This window comes from Nanorana parkeri, unplaced genomic scaffold, assembly GCF_000935625.1.
Source record: "Nanorana parkeri isolate BGI_ZX_2015 unplaced genomic scaffold, ASM93562v1 scaffold185, whole genome shotgun sequence".
Taxonomy (NCBI): domain Eukaryota; kingdom Metazoa; phylum Chordata; class Amphibia; order Anura; family Dicroglossidae; genus Nanorana; species Nanorana parkeri.
The window spans coordinates 409,926-429,166 of NW_017306453.1; the positions used below are offsets into that span (position 1 = coordinate 409,926).

At 38.9% G+C, this 19,241-nt stretch overlaps 1 protein-coding gene across 2 annotated transcripts in view; it reads right to left on the reverse strand.

Moving 5' to 3' along the window:
* GALNTL6 (polypeptide N-acetylgalactosaminyltransferase-like 6) overlaps nucleotides 1-19,241 on the reverse strand; it is a 996,922-nt gene that overhangs the window by 38,733 nt on the left and 938,948 nt on the right. For both annotated transcript variants that reach the window (XM_018555137.1, XM_018555136.1), the window contains one exon: nucleotides 2,128-2,349. In XM_018555137.1, coding sequence (XP_018410639.1) covers nucleotides 2,128-2,349 — 222 coding nt within the window. The remainder of the gene's footprint in view (nucleotides 1-2,127; nucleotides 2,350-19,241) is intronic.

A 19,241-nucleotide genomic window follows, 5' to 3' on the forward strand; every position in this document is an offset into this window, starting at 1 on the left:
ACACTTAAATTTTACTTTATGGTCATAACCATAAACACTATGGGGTGTATTTATAAAAAAATTGATTAGCCATTCGCCCTGAAAAGCTCCATGTATATTTGTTCTGTGCCAATGGAGGAAAAAATGAAAGTTAATAGTATTTATTTCCAATATTATTAGGAAAACACCTCATTATGGCCACTAGATAGAGCTGAGGAGCACAGGAAATAAATATTTATTTTCTTTACTTCTCAGCTACATCTAGCAGCCAATTTGCGGTATCTTCCTGTTACTACATTCAACCTGGAAAGAGATAGAAAGGAATATTAATATTAATATTGTTAGTATTTGCCTCCATTCACACCGAAAAAAATATACTCAAAATGTTTGGAGAGGAGTTAGCAAGGCCCATAAAGAGAAGCACACCATCACTACCATCAAGGATGGGGATGGTTCATTGCGGGTTTTACAGCAGCACAGGGATTTTGCAAAATTCATGACAAGAAGAATGCAGCATTTTATTGTAGCGTCACACTTTTTTCGGTCAGTGATACCCAATACAGGATAACACTATCTCTGGCTCTAAAGGGAGGTCTACAGTAATAGAACTAACGGTTCTCCCTGTGTTTCACTGACCCAGATTGGATTTCAGAAATGGAGAGAACAAAAGGATTCACAGGACCTGGAGGCTTTTTGCCAAGAAAAATTGGGCAGCTTCGCCACATGACAAAATAAAGTGCTTCATTCAAAACTACCACAGAAGACTACAAGCCGTCACTGATGCTGAAGTTGGCAATACACAATATTAAAAAGTAAAAGGATTTCAAACTTTTAAACAGGACCATCTTACAAATTCTGCCAGGGGTATGTAAATGCGACATAAATAAATAAATAGAGCTTTACTGCTGTTAGTGTCATTCTTGCTCCATTTTTTGGCATACAAATGATATTAGAAATAAATCTGGCAGGTCCATTTGAGAAATGTTTTATGATGTTGACACATATTCTATTTTCCATCATGACTTGTTCTTACTCGAGTGGGGAAGGGATACAACCACTTTTAAAGTGTATCTAAACCCAAAAAACAAAAATGTAATATATCACGGCTTAGCACTTGTAAGATGTAGTGGAATTAGTTATATTTGAAGCTTTTTTCTTTTTTCGCCTGGTGATACTGCCTGGAAAATTCTTACTTTCCTAGGCTGACAACGCTCACTCACTGTACTTTATCTATGGAGGAACAGTGGTGTCACCCTAGGACAAGTCTAAGATAAGAGGGAGAGGGTTTTTTTTTAGTTCACAGAGGGTAGCTGTGTAAGCTGATAAGATTGTTTGAAATTTCAGTTCAGGATACTGGATTTCTGACAGGGTCATCTGATACTTTTTATACTTGCAAAAAAAAGGTAGTTAGTCTGAAGAAAGACAATTTATGCATTCACCACATCCAAGGACAGGTAAACTAATATATTACATTTCTGTTCTTGAGTTTAGTGCTACTTCAGCTGCTGTCTATGCCCCATGGAGAAAGAACTCTAATTTCTTGTGCAAAAAACAAACGTTTTGTGACCACGTCCTGAGTATCTGGTGCCACACCCCTGTGTCTTTTGGTGTCTAAAAAGCCCTACTGTTTCTTCAATCTTTTTTGTGTGGACACTTATATAGGATATGGTAAAGGTGTGTGCTGGCTGGCTTGCCATTTGAACTATCCATTTGTTTTCTTATCTTTTAAGATTTGATGTTAATTCTCTGAACTTGCATGTCCAACTCTACCCACCTTCCATTGCAATTGCAGGTGTTACTAATTTATGAATGTACTTAACATTTTTTTCTCTAGAGTTAAAATGTGTGTTGATTGCAGTGTCTGGTAAATAGAAAGCACTGTACTTTACCACTGTTTTAAATGGTACTTGGGCATTACAAGGTTAAGTAGTAATGGTCTGACTCTTTTTGGTGTAATCTCAAATAGTGGAAGCACAGCCAGTAGTGTGAAATGGGTTTGTCTTTTGCTAAAATTATGGAATTAAAATATGTCCTTCTTTGTACCAATAAAGATAGGTACAATAGAAGCTTCTTGAAATCCATGCCCATGGCAGATGTAAACTCATTAAACATTAGGCACATGAATATACATTAAACATCTTTGAGTACCTCTCCCCAGGCTGCAGGTGGAGGCTCCACTGGTGGGTAGTACTTTGGTATATCCCATGCTACTTCAGTCATGAACCATTTGAAGTCTTTGCACTTGAGGTGTTTGCGCAGCTCTTTTTGGGAAGAGAGATCTCCAGTAGAGAGATGTCGGTATTCAGGTCTTCTCTGATAAATGTACTCGGCAAACTCATCCATCCACGTCTCTGCCACACGTTTTAGATTCTAACATAGAAGAACAGTAAGTCTGTTACTGGCACAGTCTTTTTCAAATATTTCATGCAGCATTGTACATCAACTAATTATGACCTTTGTGTGATACAGTCAGATTAATGGCTCAATTAGTTTATTAAACGAAAAAGTACTGAAATGTAACTGCACTGCTGGGATTAATGAGACTCAAATTAATCAAGAGCAGGCATAGGCATTAATCAGATTGCTTTTCTCTTAACCTTTTATTGTTCTAGGCAACAGGGATACTTTAATAAGATAAGTTTAAGTATTGAAGGTTACGTTAATGTTTCAGATTACTTCCACTTTACCTTCTGGAACTAATTTTGAAACTCTAGCAATTAACAAACTGGGCATAATTAGAAATAAACTCGAAATTAAAAACATTTTTTTTAGTTTACTAGCTGTAAATAAATATGTATTAGAATTACAGAATTATTCAACAAAGAATCAGAGTATGTTGAAGATTTAAAATGCATTTTTAAAGTTTTAAAATGTTTTCATTAGTCAGGTAAATACAAAATATTTCATACAAATATTCTACCCTGCAGTTTGGGCTCTAGGTTCCTTTTACATATATCGCCAGGCTAACCATAGCTGCTTTACCTAAAACTGTCTGATGTTTACAAAGCTTAAAGGAGAACTATGAGGTGAGTGCTTTTCACTCATCCTCATAGTTCTAGCCGACCTGTGACAATGAAACGGTCACAGGTCGGCTCAGTAGATCGGGAAGTGAGCGAACACATACAGGCGTTCGCTCACTTCTTGATCCTGTCACGACTCTCTGCCGTGACAGGGAAGGGACTGGATTCCCGCCTTCCCCTGTCCGGTCCTCCAGCGCTGACTGGCGGAATGGACGGGGGAGGGGGCGGGTACAGCTGGCTCTGCCTCTAGACAGGCAGAGCCAGCTGTCACTCACGCAGCTGGGCGGATCCAGACATAATTGTCGGGATCCACTTCAGCTGCGGCGTCTCAGTATTCTGCGAGCTGTAGCTCACGGTATACTGTGGCGTCTCAGTATACTGCGAGCTGTAGCTAGCGTTATACTGAGCTTAGGGTGATGGGAGGACGCTAGTTGTGTGCTCCCGTTACCCTAAGGAGAACTATGGGGAAAAGCCCTAACCCCATAGTTCTCCTTTAATATAACACACTCTGCTGACTGGACCATATGGGAATTTAATTAGAGAGGGACAGGCAAAAGGAAAACTTTTCCACTGTGATCTTGCTTTTGAAAACCCATAATTTTATTTTAGAACTGAAGAAGTGGTTTGGAGAAGTATGAAACCTTGTCAACATTAGAGAACAAGTCCAGTTGAATGTGACTAATTACTACTAACTATAATGGCTACAAGTTATACCAGGATGAATTAGAGCCTTCACAGACATAAAACCATTATAGTTCCCCTTTAGGAATATATTTTAACCCAGATGACACTAGATTTGTCCTGGTTTAGATCATACAAATGTAAAGCAGAGCAGATTTTTCCAAACCTCACAGCTACATCACTTTACATCTTCATAGACAAATCGGTTCCCTTTAGCTACATTTCAACTGCATTAAGTTTAACACATTAAAATCATTCTGCATTAAATCAGGCAGTAAAATATTGTGAAAGTATAAAAAACAGCGTTGTGCCATCATGACAATGACAAATTCACAAATGTTGTTGTCTTTAAAAATACCTTTATGGTGTTCTGCTTCATAAAGCAAATTTACTAAAGTATCCTAACAATAAGACTACTAAAACTATCATACGAAGAATTCTTTACACCCACAGCAATTAATCTCAAGCAGTACACCATATTTTAATTTTACTGACACGTCTGCATGGAAAAAAAATCACATCTTAGCTTGCAGCATTATAAGAATGTCATGATACACTTTATAGCTTCGGCTCCTGTAATTTGATTAATAGCACACATTTCTTTTAACCTGTTAACAAGGCTGTTTATGTTCTCCACAAAGCTGTCTGTATTTATGGCACAATGCTCTGGAGTTATCAGCTTTCCCTGCTTTTGCTTTCAGGTATAGATTGGCTGCTTTTAAGTCATTTTCAGCAAGTAAAGGTTTTCCTGCCCATCAATAATGTCCCTCTCTAAGGAGTAGCCATATAAGTAAGAAATATAAGAACAGAAAGCCTAGCAGATTTTCTTAAAGTGGACCTTTATCCCCTTTCACTAAAAATCACATACAAATACAGCTCTGCATGCTGATTTAAGATCATCTTACATTTATTAGTTAAACAAACTTGTTTTTCATTTACTTACAAATAGAGTTCATCTACTTCCTGGTCCAGTTCTGGCACAAATGATGTAATGTGCCAAAGTGTTGCATCCTGGGAAGATTGCATCAGCAGAGCATTACAGGGAAATCTCAGAGAGATCTCAGGGAAAGGCATTTTCCTCCTCTAAAATGATGTGCATGGTCACATGTCCTAGTCACATGTGCCAGAGTTTCAGGAAGTAAAGGGAGAGCAATTAACCTGCCCTTAGTTAACATGGCCACTGTGAGAAGACTGGGGAGGTAAAGAGTAGTGATGGGCCAAACAGACTGGAGTTCAGTTCAAATTTGAACCTTAGAACATGGAAAAAGTTTGAATTCGTACTCGAACATAATGCAAGTCTATGGGGCCAGAACTTGGAAAATCAATTGTCCCCTTTTTGAACAGTTATATGCAAGTTATTAGCCATAAAAAGGGTGTGGGGATTTGGGTACTGCCTTGGGGGACATGCATCAATGAAAAAAGGAGCAGAGATTTTAACATTGCATAAACATTGCTCTTTCGCCAATATACCCCCCCAGATATGCTCCCATATACTTTTATGGGACACCATAGTGGCATGGAGAGAAACACACAAATATCTTAAATTAAATCCGCGCATAACCCGACACCTGCCCATTAGGGGAAATCTCTCCTTCTCTCAGGGTGAGGAACATGCTACATTCCTGCATTGGGAACAAAGGGGTATCTCCCTATTCTCACATTTTCTCACAGTAGACAAAAGAAGGCTATTATCGTTCTCAGAGTTGACCGACAAATACGGAACCCCGACCACAGATTTCTTGCATTACATGCAGGCCACCTCTCATGTCAGGCAACTGAGCCCCTTAAATATCACCTGTCTACTAACGTCCCTCACCGATAGGATTGCTCCAAATACCAGGACATCTATCTCAGACATATACCCTCACTTGAGGCAAGTCTCCATCCCTTCCTTGGTCTCGTCTAACTTGTCTAGGTGGAGTGAGGATATCCCCTCGGAGGATATAGTTGGCAAGATTCTTGAGGGATAGCGCTCACTATGTAAAGCTGTGGGGGAATGAGAAATGGAGAGAAACTCAGTTCAAAATTATCCACAGAGCATATATAGCCTTCCAGAGAACGTTCTCTCAGGACCGGGATTCTACCTTGACGAACCATTGCCCCAAATGTCAACTGGCGGCTGCACCCCTATTCCATTGCTTGTGGGCATGCCCACATATCCAAAGATACTGGACCCAGGTCCTTCACCTGGTGTCCTCTGTAACTGGTCAGACAATTCCGCTAGATCCCTTGTTACTGCTGTTCAACTACTGGGACGGGCAGACCACATCCTCTATTACACTGAATAAACATAGCAAGCAGTGGGTCGGTACGGTGCTCTTGGCGGCCAAGAGGTGCATCATGAGAGAATGGCTCTCCCCAACCCCACCAACTGTTCTTAGGCTGAGGGAGGACTTAATACAGCTACTTCACCTAGATAAACTAGACGCAGAAATGCATCTGGAGGAAAATAATAAAATTAAGTCCTTTTTCAGAAGATGACTTCCTTTCATCGAATTTGTCTTTCCGCCACACACACAGACTAGCATCTTATCCCCCTTCCAATTCACTAAATACTGTATGGTACAACGCCTACATACTTCTTGCCAAACAGCAGGGAGCTAGCTGGCTCTATATCACCCTTCTACATACTCACTACTGCAGCTCCGGCTGGTACGGCAGTCCCTGCACTACCTTATGTGGGGAAGGAAGCGAACCGCCCTAGGGCAAAGGGGCCCGTAGTTAAACAACTAGAACCTGAACTAGACAGAGGCAAGCGCCCTGGAAGGGCATAGGGACACTTAACACATAGACGTAGGATCCAGACATGTATGGAATTTGGTTGATCTATAGTTATTTTGTAAGTTTATTTGTATGTTATTTTCTTTTACTTTTGTTCACTTATACGATTATTGTTATATTGGAGCTGTAGCTGACCTCTCGGTCCGATATGGGGAAATATTCCTTATCCTACTGCATTTACAAGTAAATGGGCTACTGTCTCCGACTTTTCTACTAACTAAATGTAGCACAGTATACTAATGCACTTAATGTAAGAATGTCTGTATGTTAACCATATATTGTCTGGCATTGTGCTATGTGCGTTTACGGACCATTGTATCTGACTACAGCAAACTAATAAAAAATGTTATTCAAAAAAAAAAACATTACATAAAGTGAAACAATTAAAATGAAAAAAAAAAATCCTTTAAATATCGTGCTTGGGGGGTCCCCTTAAACTGCCTGTAAAGTGGCACATCTGTACGATGTATAGAACCTGCTGCAGCGAAAATGACATTTTATAAAGAAAAAAATTACATTTATAAAGAAAATGTCCCCCCTCCCAAACAATACCAGACCGTTTAGGTCTGGTAGGAATTTTAGGAGGGACCCCAAGTAACACTTAAAAAAAAAGTGTGTGGGGTTCACCCTCAAAGTCATACCAGGCCCTTATGGTCTGGTAGGAATTTTAAGGAGGAACCCCACCCCCAAAAATGGGGAAAATGGATCATGTATTTACTGATCTGTGTGGACTTTTTCTTCACTGTGAATGTGGTCTTGTTTTCTGTGCTTTGGTTTGAATCAAATATTCTTGTTTATTTCTTGTGTGTAGAGTATACAGTATCTTCATGTTCACCTTCTGTCTTTTGCTTTATCTTGTTGTATTTGTTTGGTCCGTGAAGGGTATTTATCAAGATCATTTACAAATTGCATAGTGGAGACACAAAACAGCATTTATAGGATCTGTTCATGAATATATAAAGAGAGAGTATCTCTATTGATGGCTTGCTAATAGAGTTTTATGTAAAGTTACTTCAGATATTATTAGAGACAGTCTACATTTTGAGTTTCCTTTTACATTTATATTGAAAAGTAAGTTTCTTATATCTTGCCGGAGCCTTTTTCTCCCTTAATCCCCTTAATTCACAAAGCGTTTATTTGTTTCAGAGATGTCTCGGTTCTTCACTCTATATTTTTTAGCATTTGTAGTCTACCCCACTGTATTATAAATATTTTTTTAGGACCAATCTGGTAGTAGATTCTGATACATATGTTTAATGTTCTGTTTTTATTGGAAAGAAACGTAAAAAAGTTAGAAAAAAAAGCATTTTTCTGTTTTTTTATCCCAATGCAAAATTGACATAGTTTGTGCACCCTCAGATATTTAGTGCCAAATTTAACCAACATAGTTTGCTGATTAAAATAATAGCACGTAAGTGAGATTTGTAAGTAACATAGCAGAACTGTAGAGCTCAAAGTGAACAATTGTGTTTAATTTTGGAAGAGTTTTCGATGCTACTTGTGGCACACAGAGGTCTATTGGTTTGTGTAAATTGTTTGCATACATTAGGATTAGATCAAATCAGGTTAGAAAGGGCATAACTGAGCATGACAGTGATTTTTTTCATGGTTTTCAGTTGCTAAAAATTCTAATGATACTCCACTGACACACATAAGCATTTGATAAGCATTTCAAATCATTGATGCAAATGTCAAATCATTCAATTTCATTGTTTAAATATGGTGATTCATCATAGGGAGGGAATCATTTTTTTTATTTTTAAGGGAAAAATAGGATAGAATTGATCCCTTTTGGCCATATGTCAAATATCACGAAACAGGAGTGAGATTCCACGGCCAAATAACCATATTTATTTGCAAACACACAGATTAGGGATGCACCGATACTGTTTTTTCGGTATCGAGTATGAGAACTGATAAATATCTTTCGCTACTCATCGATACCGAATACCAATACCGGTACTTCCAGGAGCATGAAGCCGGCTTCCCGGCCAATCAGGAAGCCGGCTCCTTGTTCCGTTGTGACACTGCCGGTCAAAGGAAATCTCTCTCTGACCAGAAGATCCGGTATTGGGGGTAAGTATCGGAGCATTTGGGCGAGTACCAGTATCAGTACTGATACTAGTATCGGTATCAGTGCATCCCTAACACAGATGATTGTCAAAAAGCATATTTCTTCACTCTGTAGCTCCCTGTAGACTGAGATTAAAAAAGTCTACACTTAGCATCTGTTATGCATTACCTTGACACATCCACCCTTCCAGTAATTTACATCCCACAGGTAGACTCCCTGTGAGGAGGAGAGAGAGAGAAAGAAAGATAATTTTTTACAACAGTGCTGCCAGAGCCACCATAATCAGAAGTGCCGTGATGTCATATCTGATGTTACTTTATGATCAAAAGCCCAAGAGCTTATTGTTTCAGCTCCATAGCTTTGTGCTGGTTGTCAGCTGTCACTGACAACCATCAGCTCTAGCCTGTACCCCAGAACCGCTGATTCCTGGAGCCATTTTAAAAAAGAACAGGGGAAACATAGCTGCTGTCCCTGTGCAGTTTTGAAACTGCACGTGAGACTTGAGTTGTTAGGAAATGGAGGTATTAATAGCAAAGCATTTACTTACTGAACAGCTGCGCTTTATGTGTTTTACTTCTAATCTTGAGAAGTAAATTAAAACACTTGACACTAATGGATATGTAACTACAAATATCAAGTGAAAGCCAGTGATTTATATGTATCTTGTCGGAGGTTACTAGAAATCACTTAGTGAAAACTTGCTGATCAGCATTTAAAAATAACCTGAAATGATTTTAGTGACATGAAATACCTGCTAGCTTTGGCCGCATTGGTCATTTTTCTTACAGTGAGAGAGACTCTGTTTAGCAAGCCATGCTTGGCAATCTTGTCTTTCCAACCCTTGTACAACATTGAAAATTATTATGGTCCAGCCAGATTTCTCACATGTTGACAGGTTTGGATTTGCAGAAGCCAGAACAGCCGAAATGTAAACCTGTCTCTGGTTTTTACTACTGATGGATAGTCTAATGATTCTAGGCAGAGTAGAAGAGGTGTCCTCCTGACTGGGAGGCAGAATGAATAGTCCAATTCAATCTTTCTGTGCCCTCTTTACTTTCCTGAAATTAAAGTTTTTAGGGGGTTATGGGATAGTTCAAACTTAAGTCATGTGATTGTCATACAGCAGGCTTCTCTTTTAAATGCCCTGTTTTGGCAAGAATCCCTTGCCATGCAATCCCTTTAAAGCAATCCCTTTTTTATATTTATTTATTAAAACCCAACTCCAGGCAACATTTTTAGCGTGTATTAGAGGGAGAACAGGAAGAGATTAGAAATAATCTCTATAGGGGCGCAAACAGGATTTAAAATCTTGGAGAAACATATACTTCGCAGGAACACAGACACGGGGTATAACCTTTCTCTGCTCTATACAATCACCCCACAAATTCTTTTTCTTATGTGCATTTTACCTGTACCTCCATCAAAATGGCAGCCAGAGTTTCTGCTTCACCTCACTCTCTGCACTCTATCACACATAGCTGCTAGAGCTGTGATGAAGAGGATGCTTTCTTATCCACTGCAAGGTCTTAGTTATTCAGGTTCCTTCCTCTCAAAAACATCTACAAGCATGGATTGAGACAGTCCTTTGGAAAGCTCTGCATGTCACCTCCAAATCTGACACCACCGACAAGCTCTCTATAAAAATACTGTATCTGGGTCAACACACCACTTATTTGGAGACTCCCATTGATGACAACATTGATTTCTTTTGGGAAGTTCTGCTTACTCTTTGAAGATGCGGAAAATGGATCCCGCCACTCCAACTTACAATAGACCTTCAGTCCACGATCACTGCTCTCTTCTAAAAGCTAGTACATTGATCCCTTGTACAGTGCTAAAAGGATGACCGTCCCAGAAACATAATAGTAAAACTCCACTTCTACCACACAAAAGAACAACTCCTGCGAGAGGCAAGGGACAAAGACACCCTTGGGTTTTTTGAGGCAATCATTATTAGCTCTTCACTGATCCAGCCAGAACCCAGAAGACTTACAATGTTTGCTTGATGACCTCCACCGCTTCACTACAGCAACAGGTGCAGACAACTCACCAGCCAAATCGGCCTCCTGCTATTCCCCCAAACCTTACAAATCAAGACAATCATGATCACCATCTCTCTCCACCAGGGCCAGCTCTAACAGATGACTAATTTATTGTGGGCAACTACACATGCAAATGGCTCCACACCAGATAAATGCATGCGTAACTCCTATGTTCTACTGTTTACTCACCTATTTCTCCTTTCCACTGTTTGCATTGACCTGCCCTGTGACAAGTGCTCACAGCATACAACTCTACTAGCTGTTCACTACCCCATCGCACTGTATTGCTGCCATCCTGGCTGCCCAGAGCCTTGTATTTGAATAGCCCCGATGGGCATTTGGGACATTTTGGAAGACCTCTGGAGTTATGCTTCTCTCTTGAAGTATACTTTAATATGACGCTGGTCTCCTTCAGCTCCCTCCTAAACTATCTTTCTCACCTACCCAAGACTGATCTCACTTTTTCCTTCTCACAGAGCTCAGTGATAGATTCTGTAAATTTACCTTAATTGTGTACAACTCATGTTTTTTATATACGTTGCAATCATCTTTCAATAACATTTTGCGTGTTTTATTTACCATTGGTCCTACAGGATTGTGCAGGTTGGCAGCTACTTTTTGCCCTAGAGAAATCTCTCATATTATAAACCATCTTTCTTGCTCAGACCAGCTAATTGCCATATTTGCTGGAAACTCTTGCAGCTGTTTGGCAAATTGCAACTCTACTTGTCATAATTATACTTTCTCCGGTATTAACCACATATTGAAGCCACATGCCTTAATCTCATTACTTCTGAACATCAATATTAAACAAGTCGCATGGTTAGTTGACAGTTTGGTTCTTATCACATGGCAATTGCTGGGTTTTAGCAGACCTCAGAGCATTAATTCCATATGCCACCTTTTAGTAACTTCTTCTGGTGAATTGTGGTATCACATCTAAAATTGTTCAACACATTAAAGAAATATTACCGCTCCAGTGTTTCAAGCTGCCTAGTACAGAGAGAGGTCAGATTCTCGCCAGAAAAGCTAGACCACACTCAGAGTATTTAATTCTTCAGCCAAAAAAGGTTTTATTTAGTGCCAAACATACAACTCAGATCCTCTTTCGGTCTGCTCCACTCTAATGCATTTTACCCACACAGACTTAATCATAGTGAATCCAAATCCTTGTTGCCCAACCTGTGGCCCAGGGGCTACCTGTGCCTTTTGGCACTCATTGTGCAGTCCTCAGGGCCCCTGCAGACACTATTCTGTGTTTTCATTACTTAGGTGCTTGCTCAAGCAAATGAAGGACAATATTTTTAGACTGGGTTCTAATAGTTAAATAGTTTGGTCTATGTTTAGATTTTTAGCTTATATTCTCAAGTCAACATGTTAAATAAACTAGGTTAAAACTATCCTGATTACACCAACATGGGGCAAAGTTGGTGAATTGGATATAGAGATAATCTTATTTTCTCTATACCAAGAAAGAAACAACAATTGTATTTCTATAGAAAAAAAAGCAGCTTTGCATTATCAGCATGTGCTGTGTTTGCATGTTTATAAGTTTTATTGTTCAAGCTGTGCTATTATTAAAACTGCCCATACCCCAAACCAGCATGGCAATTTACTGAGCTTTAGAGTTTGTATTTAATTTTAAATTCCCAAACAGTTGGACATGCAACACGGGATTCATTTTAATTCAATCTTAAGCACTTTGTCTGGTGGTTGTCTATGAAATTTCCCTGTAATGAAAATAAAACCTAACATATGGTGTGGTAACATGTTTTAATGTTATATCACCCTGTGAGCTTTTGTGCCTCTTGTGACATTTTCTCTTAGAAAAAACAATATATACAACTAATTCCAACGCATGGAAACCAGCCATTAAAAAGACTCCAGGGGATAGCCAGAAAATACACCATTAACGCATTGCTTGTATTCTAGCTTAAAAACTGCTGGTTAAATCTCTTATACAGTTTACATAGATTTTGCTTTTGCATTAGACGCTTTAAAATAATAAATTAACCATTATACATAATTATATAAATGGATATAGATAACCAAATAAAATAACGAATACATATTTTGACAAAGAAACACAAACGAAAAAAGTCTTTAGAGCAGAGGCTATGGTAGAAACAATCAGTATTTAAAAAAAAAGCTGTGCCTTTAATCTGATTTTCCATAACCCCCTTTTCCACAAACAATGCACACAATGAGGTAAAGAGCCTGTAAAAGCAATTGGTAGTACTGCAGTTGGTGTTTATAGTATCCATTGCAAATCTAGGAAAATTTGAGAGTGGTCAAGGTACACTTGATTGTCTGGCCAGTGGTGGATAAAATATACTGAAGATGGTGAAGAGACATCAGTCTCAGGCTATACTCTGGCATAAATTTCTACCTATAAGATTTCAGAGACGGCACAGGGTCTTCATATCTAAATGGTCCAAATTGGCAGATGACATACACTAAGCCTTCAGGGCGAACAAGCTGCTTGATTGCTGCTGTGCTGCCCAAGTCTAAATGTTCCCACATTGTCAGGTAACATAAGCCTTGTCCTGTATTATGTTTAGAAAAGCTAAATCATGCTGTTCACGCACTTTAGGATACTTCGTTAATTTAAGCTGTCATGCACCTTCACACTATGGTTTGGGAGAAGAAAACTGGCTTACATTAATAGGTCCATCCTCCTCTTCTTTGTCATCATTTCAGCTTTCCATTTAAATTCCCCCTTTATCATATGATGCTGCTGTTGCCCATTATGTCCAGTTCAATTCTATTAAGGAATTTTTCATTGTCTACTGCAGCGGTGAAGAAGAAGCACAGGCTGCACAGAAAAACAAGCTGCAACACCACAAATTGTCTCCTATGCTACACCCTGCACTGAACTGTCTCTTCATCATTTCTGAATTGTCAGAAGTGGAAACACTCGAAGCAACAATAGCAGTAGTAGCTACGAGAGTATCTTGAACATGGATTTTTTTTCTCAGTCATGGAACTGCATTGAGTCGCATACCCTGAATAAAAAAGCCCTAAATAGCTTATGGAAAAGATGGTTAGCTTAGCATATTATTCATGATTTATTAGTACAACCTTGACCAGTACCTAAGGAGGCCTAGTTTGCCATCCAGGTGTTTGCTTCCCAACCTCAAGTGTCAACTTTGTTTTTTTGTAAAAAATACAGCATCACTTAAAGTGACACTAAACTCAGGATTTAAATCTTAAAAACGCATTCAATTACCTTAACTATTAACAAAAATGTATCTTATTTGCATATCAATCGGCTGTAGACCCTTTAATTAAAATGTATCTTATGTCTACCTCCTCATGTATCCCTTCCCCCTCCCTTTTGGATTGTAAGCCCTCAGGGGCAGGGCCCTCCGTACCATCTTGTCTTGAATTGTATTGTGATTGTAATGTCTTCCTTGCATTGTAAAGCGCTGCGCAAACTGTTGGCGCTATATAAATCCTGTATAATAATAATAATAATGTGTGTATCATTCATCTGTAGATCCTTAAATCATCTCTGAATTGCTGCTGACACTGTCCTTTCTTCTGTAGATTGGCTACTTTTGGTCCCCATCGTTTCTGTGTGTGTTGTAGAGTAGCCACTGCTCCAGGCTTGCTCTCATGATGGACTAAAATCTCAAAATGAGTAAACTAAACATGAGATTGTAGTCTATCACAGGAGTGATCTTAGAGCTTTAGCTAAATAACAACACACACACGGATCATAGGGAAAAAAGTAGTCACCCTACAAGAGAAAGGACAGTGTCAACACAAATTCAGAGAGGATTTCACACCTGGGTGTTTTACAGCGCGTTCATACGCTCTGTAAAACGCTCAACATGTGAAAACCAATGATTGCCTATGGGAATGGTTCCCACCTGGGCGTTTTACAGCGCGTAGGAACGCGCTGCAAAACGCCCTACGCCCAAAGAAGTACAGGAGCTTCTTTGGGGCGTATTTGCTGCGCGTATCCATTGGGATATAGCCAGGTAGTCCTCAGAAACGCACTTTTGTCGTGCGTTTTTTACCGCAACGCGCGGTAAAAATGCACGGCACGAAACACGCGGCAAACGCGCATATTCCGTACGCCCAGGTGTGAACCCAGCCTTAAGGATCTACAGCCGACTGATACACAAATAAGATACATTTTTGTTAATAGGCAAGTTACTTAAATGCAATTTTAAGATTTGACTTCTGAGTTTAGTGTCACTTTAACTTGGCTGCAAACATGATACTCTTTGATGGTATTCTAGCACTGCCTTTCCCTCAACAAATGCCACCTGTCTTGTATAGAGCAGATGTATCTTCCATCTACTTCATGAGAATTTGTTACATGAAGTGTCAACCACATGCCACTGGTGATTACATTATTTATCGCATTCTACTTTGCTGACTTGTCCTGACTAATCTCATGGGAAAGCATAGTAGATGCACATTTGAAGCAATTTCTTTGCTCAAGCTTTACTGACCCAGAACAAATTAAGTAACATCTTTTTTTTTTTCCAAATTAATTATGGACTGTGCAACATAAATTCGGTATAATTTGAAATATTCTAAATTAAAGCCTTGCTTAGAAGTGTAGGTCACCAATATCTCCAATACTAACAGGCAGTAATCCCCTTATGAAATCTTGTTAAGTATAGTTAAACATAGTAAGTATAAGATTAATTCATAGCTACAACATAAAGCAAAAATATGCTAGGTTTGTCTGTCTGTTTGGATGTACAGACAAGCAAACTACCAAAAATGAAGTCTATGTTGCATTCCTGTTCATGGGCTTTTTGTAACCATTTTTCATTTTAATAGTAAAAATATTAATAAACATTTTCAACAATTTCCTTCCAAGGGACTTAAAGAGCCTTGCAAAGGCTGTAAGTATAAAAACAATATTTTAAAGGTAATGGCTGACAAATCCCATAGGCTTCAATGAAAAGTCTTTATTAAAAATATGACCAAGGATAAAGGTAGTGGAGCTGCATGTGAGAGGGCCCATAGTGCACCATATGATTTCAGGCGGTTTCTAGGAATGTTGTTTTTTTCTGTCTGCCCAGTAAAGGAGTCAAAGGGTATCTAATCACAGCTTACTAGTCTTTAGATGTGGTGGTTGAATTAGTTTTCATTTTCTAAGCCGTTTTTTTTCTTCATATTCACCAGATGATCCAGGCAGTAACAGACTTCCTGGATGACAACACTCACTACGGTGCATGCACTACTTTTTTCATGTGTGTTGGGGTAACATTCAAATTAGTGTCAACACAATACACCGAGCACATAGTACCACACTCTGGGTGCACTGTGCAATAGCATGCATTAACATGCATTTAGTGAAAAACTATTGTGTGAACAGGCCCTAAAGGGTAACAATTGGTGTAATATGTGTACAAGGATGTGAATAGGGAATAATATGTGAAAACCGCATCGTTTTTCATTAACTGTAATGATTAAAAGACCTTTTCTGGCCATGCCTACATCTTTTGTATGACAAACTTAAATTAGTTCAGTTGGGATGATAAAAGTGCATGCATTTATTTTATTCGATTTGCAAGGGAATATGATGCTTGATTGTTGCCTTGTTGCTCATGTGGAAGAATGATGATTTGATAACACCTAACATTTTATGTTTAAATAATAAGCTTCCACCAAAGCACCAACACAAGAGTTTTCCCCACTTAATTGGTTCCCAAGGTGAAGATGCCAATGTGCTCCCCCCTCACACCATAGCTGGGATGGATGCTTGCATGTCCATATGTGCAGTGGCTCTGCCAGCACGGGGTGCAGGAATGACAGCCATGCAAAAACAACAGTTTGTAAAGGTTTAAATATGAAAACCAACAAAATCAAAACCAGAAGAAGGGGAAGAAGGGGATAAGATAGTTAATAAAATTAATCAGGGTTAATTACTGGTTATTAAGGGGTTCAACTTTTAGTTTAGCAACAACAAAAAAATACATAAAAAAAGAGCAGGGCCTGTCTATTACACTGACAGCCCAGCCCTACAAATTACACTGGGATAGCAACTGTATTGATGTAATCGGAAGGACTACTCTGCACCAGTCTGCTATGCTCTGTGCATCAGGAGCCTCAGCACTTCTGATATAGAGTGGGACCTGGTGGTCACAGTGACAGAGAAGCCTCACTTATTACTCCTGGAGAGTTACATAGTTACATAGTTACATAGTATTTGAGGTTGAATAAAGACATTAGTCCATCAAGTCCAACCTATTAGGATCTCATTCTAGGAGTACCTGTACCCCTGTATATTACGGTCCCTTAAGAAATCGTCCAAAAGTTTCTTGAACAATTCCACATTCTTTGCTGAAATCACTGTCTGTGGCAGTGAGTTCCAGACCCTAACTGATCTTACTGTGAAGAACCCCCTTCGCCCCTTGTGCTGGAATTTTTTTTCCACCAATTTTAGGTGGTGGCCTCTAGTTTTTGTAATGGAGTTAATTTTAAACAGTTTATCGCTAATGTTGCTGCCACCATTGAACATTTTGTACATGGAGATCATATCCCCCCTTAATCTCCTCACCTCCAATGTGAAGTTGCTCTCACAGTCTAATCTGGGGGGCTAGCCTATCAATTTGACTACCAGGTTAGTGGGAGATAGACAGCAGGCCAGTGCAATACCAAAGCTGTGCCCCCCTCATCCAGCAATGGGTTGAGAACTTCTCATGCCTCAGCATTTGCATAACATTTGTTCCTACCATCTGTCAGGCAAAATGATGCAGATTGTTGGTAATATTGTGAGCATTAATAGTTAATGGTTGGCTCTAGTAGTCCTGGCTTAAAAGAAAATAAATAGAGCATCACCTGGGCTAAAACATTGGTATCATAGAACTACTTGCTGTGACTTGCCTGATAGGAAACACTATAACCAGCTGAGATCTGTGTTCTCCAGACTGCAATGCCTTTCTTGTCTCAGTATTCGCATTCAATCCACAGTACCAAATGCTGTAGAGGGGTCCTGGAGAATGAGGATGGAGAATCCATCCTTGTCTCTTGCTCTCAGTAGGTCATACATTTAGAATCAAGAACTGCTCATTAATGTATCCTGAAGTATCAAATATACAATTTTCAGAGCTCTTGGCTTCCAGCTGGTTGACAATTGACTTTTTCATAACTTTCAATATAAATTATAGGTTAACAGCAGGTCTATAGTTAGTCATGGACTTAAGGTCCAGGGTAGAGTATGAGTTTAGAGAATCCCATAGCAGAAATTTAAAAAAATTGCTCTTGCCTATTAGGGGTGTACTGGTGTGAGAGGCTGTAGTGATTAAACAATTTACACTTAGCATTTTACTAAGAAAATTATTCAAAAGGCCCCTTTAACCATTTAGTTACTTAAAAAAAAGGCAAATAAAAGAATGGAAGTGGATCAGGTCATATTAGCCTATACTCAAGCCATATCTCAAAGTATCACCCTAACCGTCCGCTCTGCTCGTCAAAAGACCTCCTGCTTTCCAGCTCCCTCATCAACTCCTCCCATGCTCACCTCCAGGAGTTCTCTAGAGTCTCTCCCTTCCTCTGGAACTGTTTAGCCCAGTCTGTCCGTCTATCTCCCACTCTGACTGCCTTTAGGTGATCCCTTAAGACGCATCTCTTCAGGGAAGCCTATCCCACCTCAAACTAACCACTCAACCATCACGTTCTCAAACAATTCATCTCCACACAGCTACCTCCTCGTGTATCACTTCCCCCTCCCTTTTAGATTGTAAGCCCTCAGGGGCAGGGGCCTCCTTACTATCTTGTCTTGAATTGTATTGTGATTGTAATGTCTTCCTTATATTGTAAATCGCTCCACAAACTGTTGGCGCTATATAAATCCTGTATAATATTAATAATAATACTTTATATGTATACAGTTTTTTTTTTTTATATCTTACCCATTCATTACATGAAATACTATAAGACACATTGGTGAGGAATATATGTATAAAAATGGGCCTTAATAGCTCTGTTCATCTGCAGCTTGGATCTTCTTATGTAATGTTTTAAAGAAAACAACGGTGCTTACGATATAGGGAGAACAAACATATGTAATGAAAATATCCTGCTCAAAAAAAAGCTTCTGCTTCTGATCTCTAACATTCACATGCTCCCAAATAACCACTAGATGGCACTATTGCAACAAAAAATACAACAATGTAAATTCTAAACAAACTGAACTCTTTTCCTTATTCAGGACATATATATAAATCTATAATGCCAATCATAGCGTTGTAGGGCTCGACATTTCTTGTGTTATTCTCCATGAAAATTTCGAGGACCATCATTTATTTGTCTTTTTCCATCAACCTTAAAAAACACGCATGTTATTTAAATGTACTGTATTATTTTTCAGTTTCTGTGGTTAAACATGCATTTATTAACTTTGTATTGACATTGGGCACTACTCACAATCTTCAGCAGGGTACTTTCTTTACAGCATAGCTATGTGTTTAATCACATTAAACTGAGCAAATTAGTAAGTACTAATTAAATCAGACAGAATTAATTTTTGCAGCACTGGCAAATGTGAGAAAGTCATAATGATCAAATTTAACATGAGTTCTTTCTGACAGATGTGCTGATCTGTGAGTGCTTTATATAGGATATATCTATATCTATATATATCTATATATAGATATATATAGATATATATAGATATAGATATATATATATATA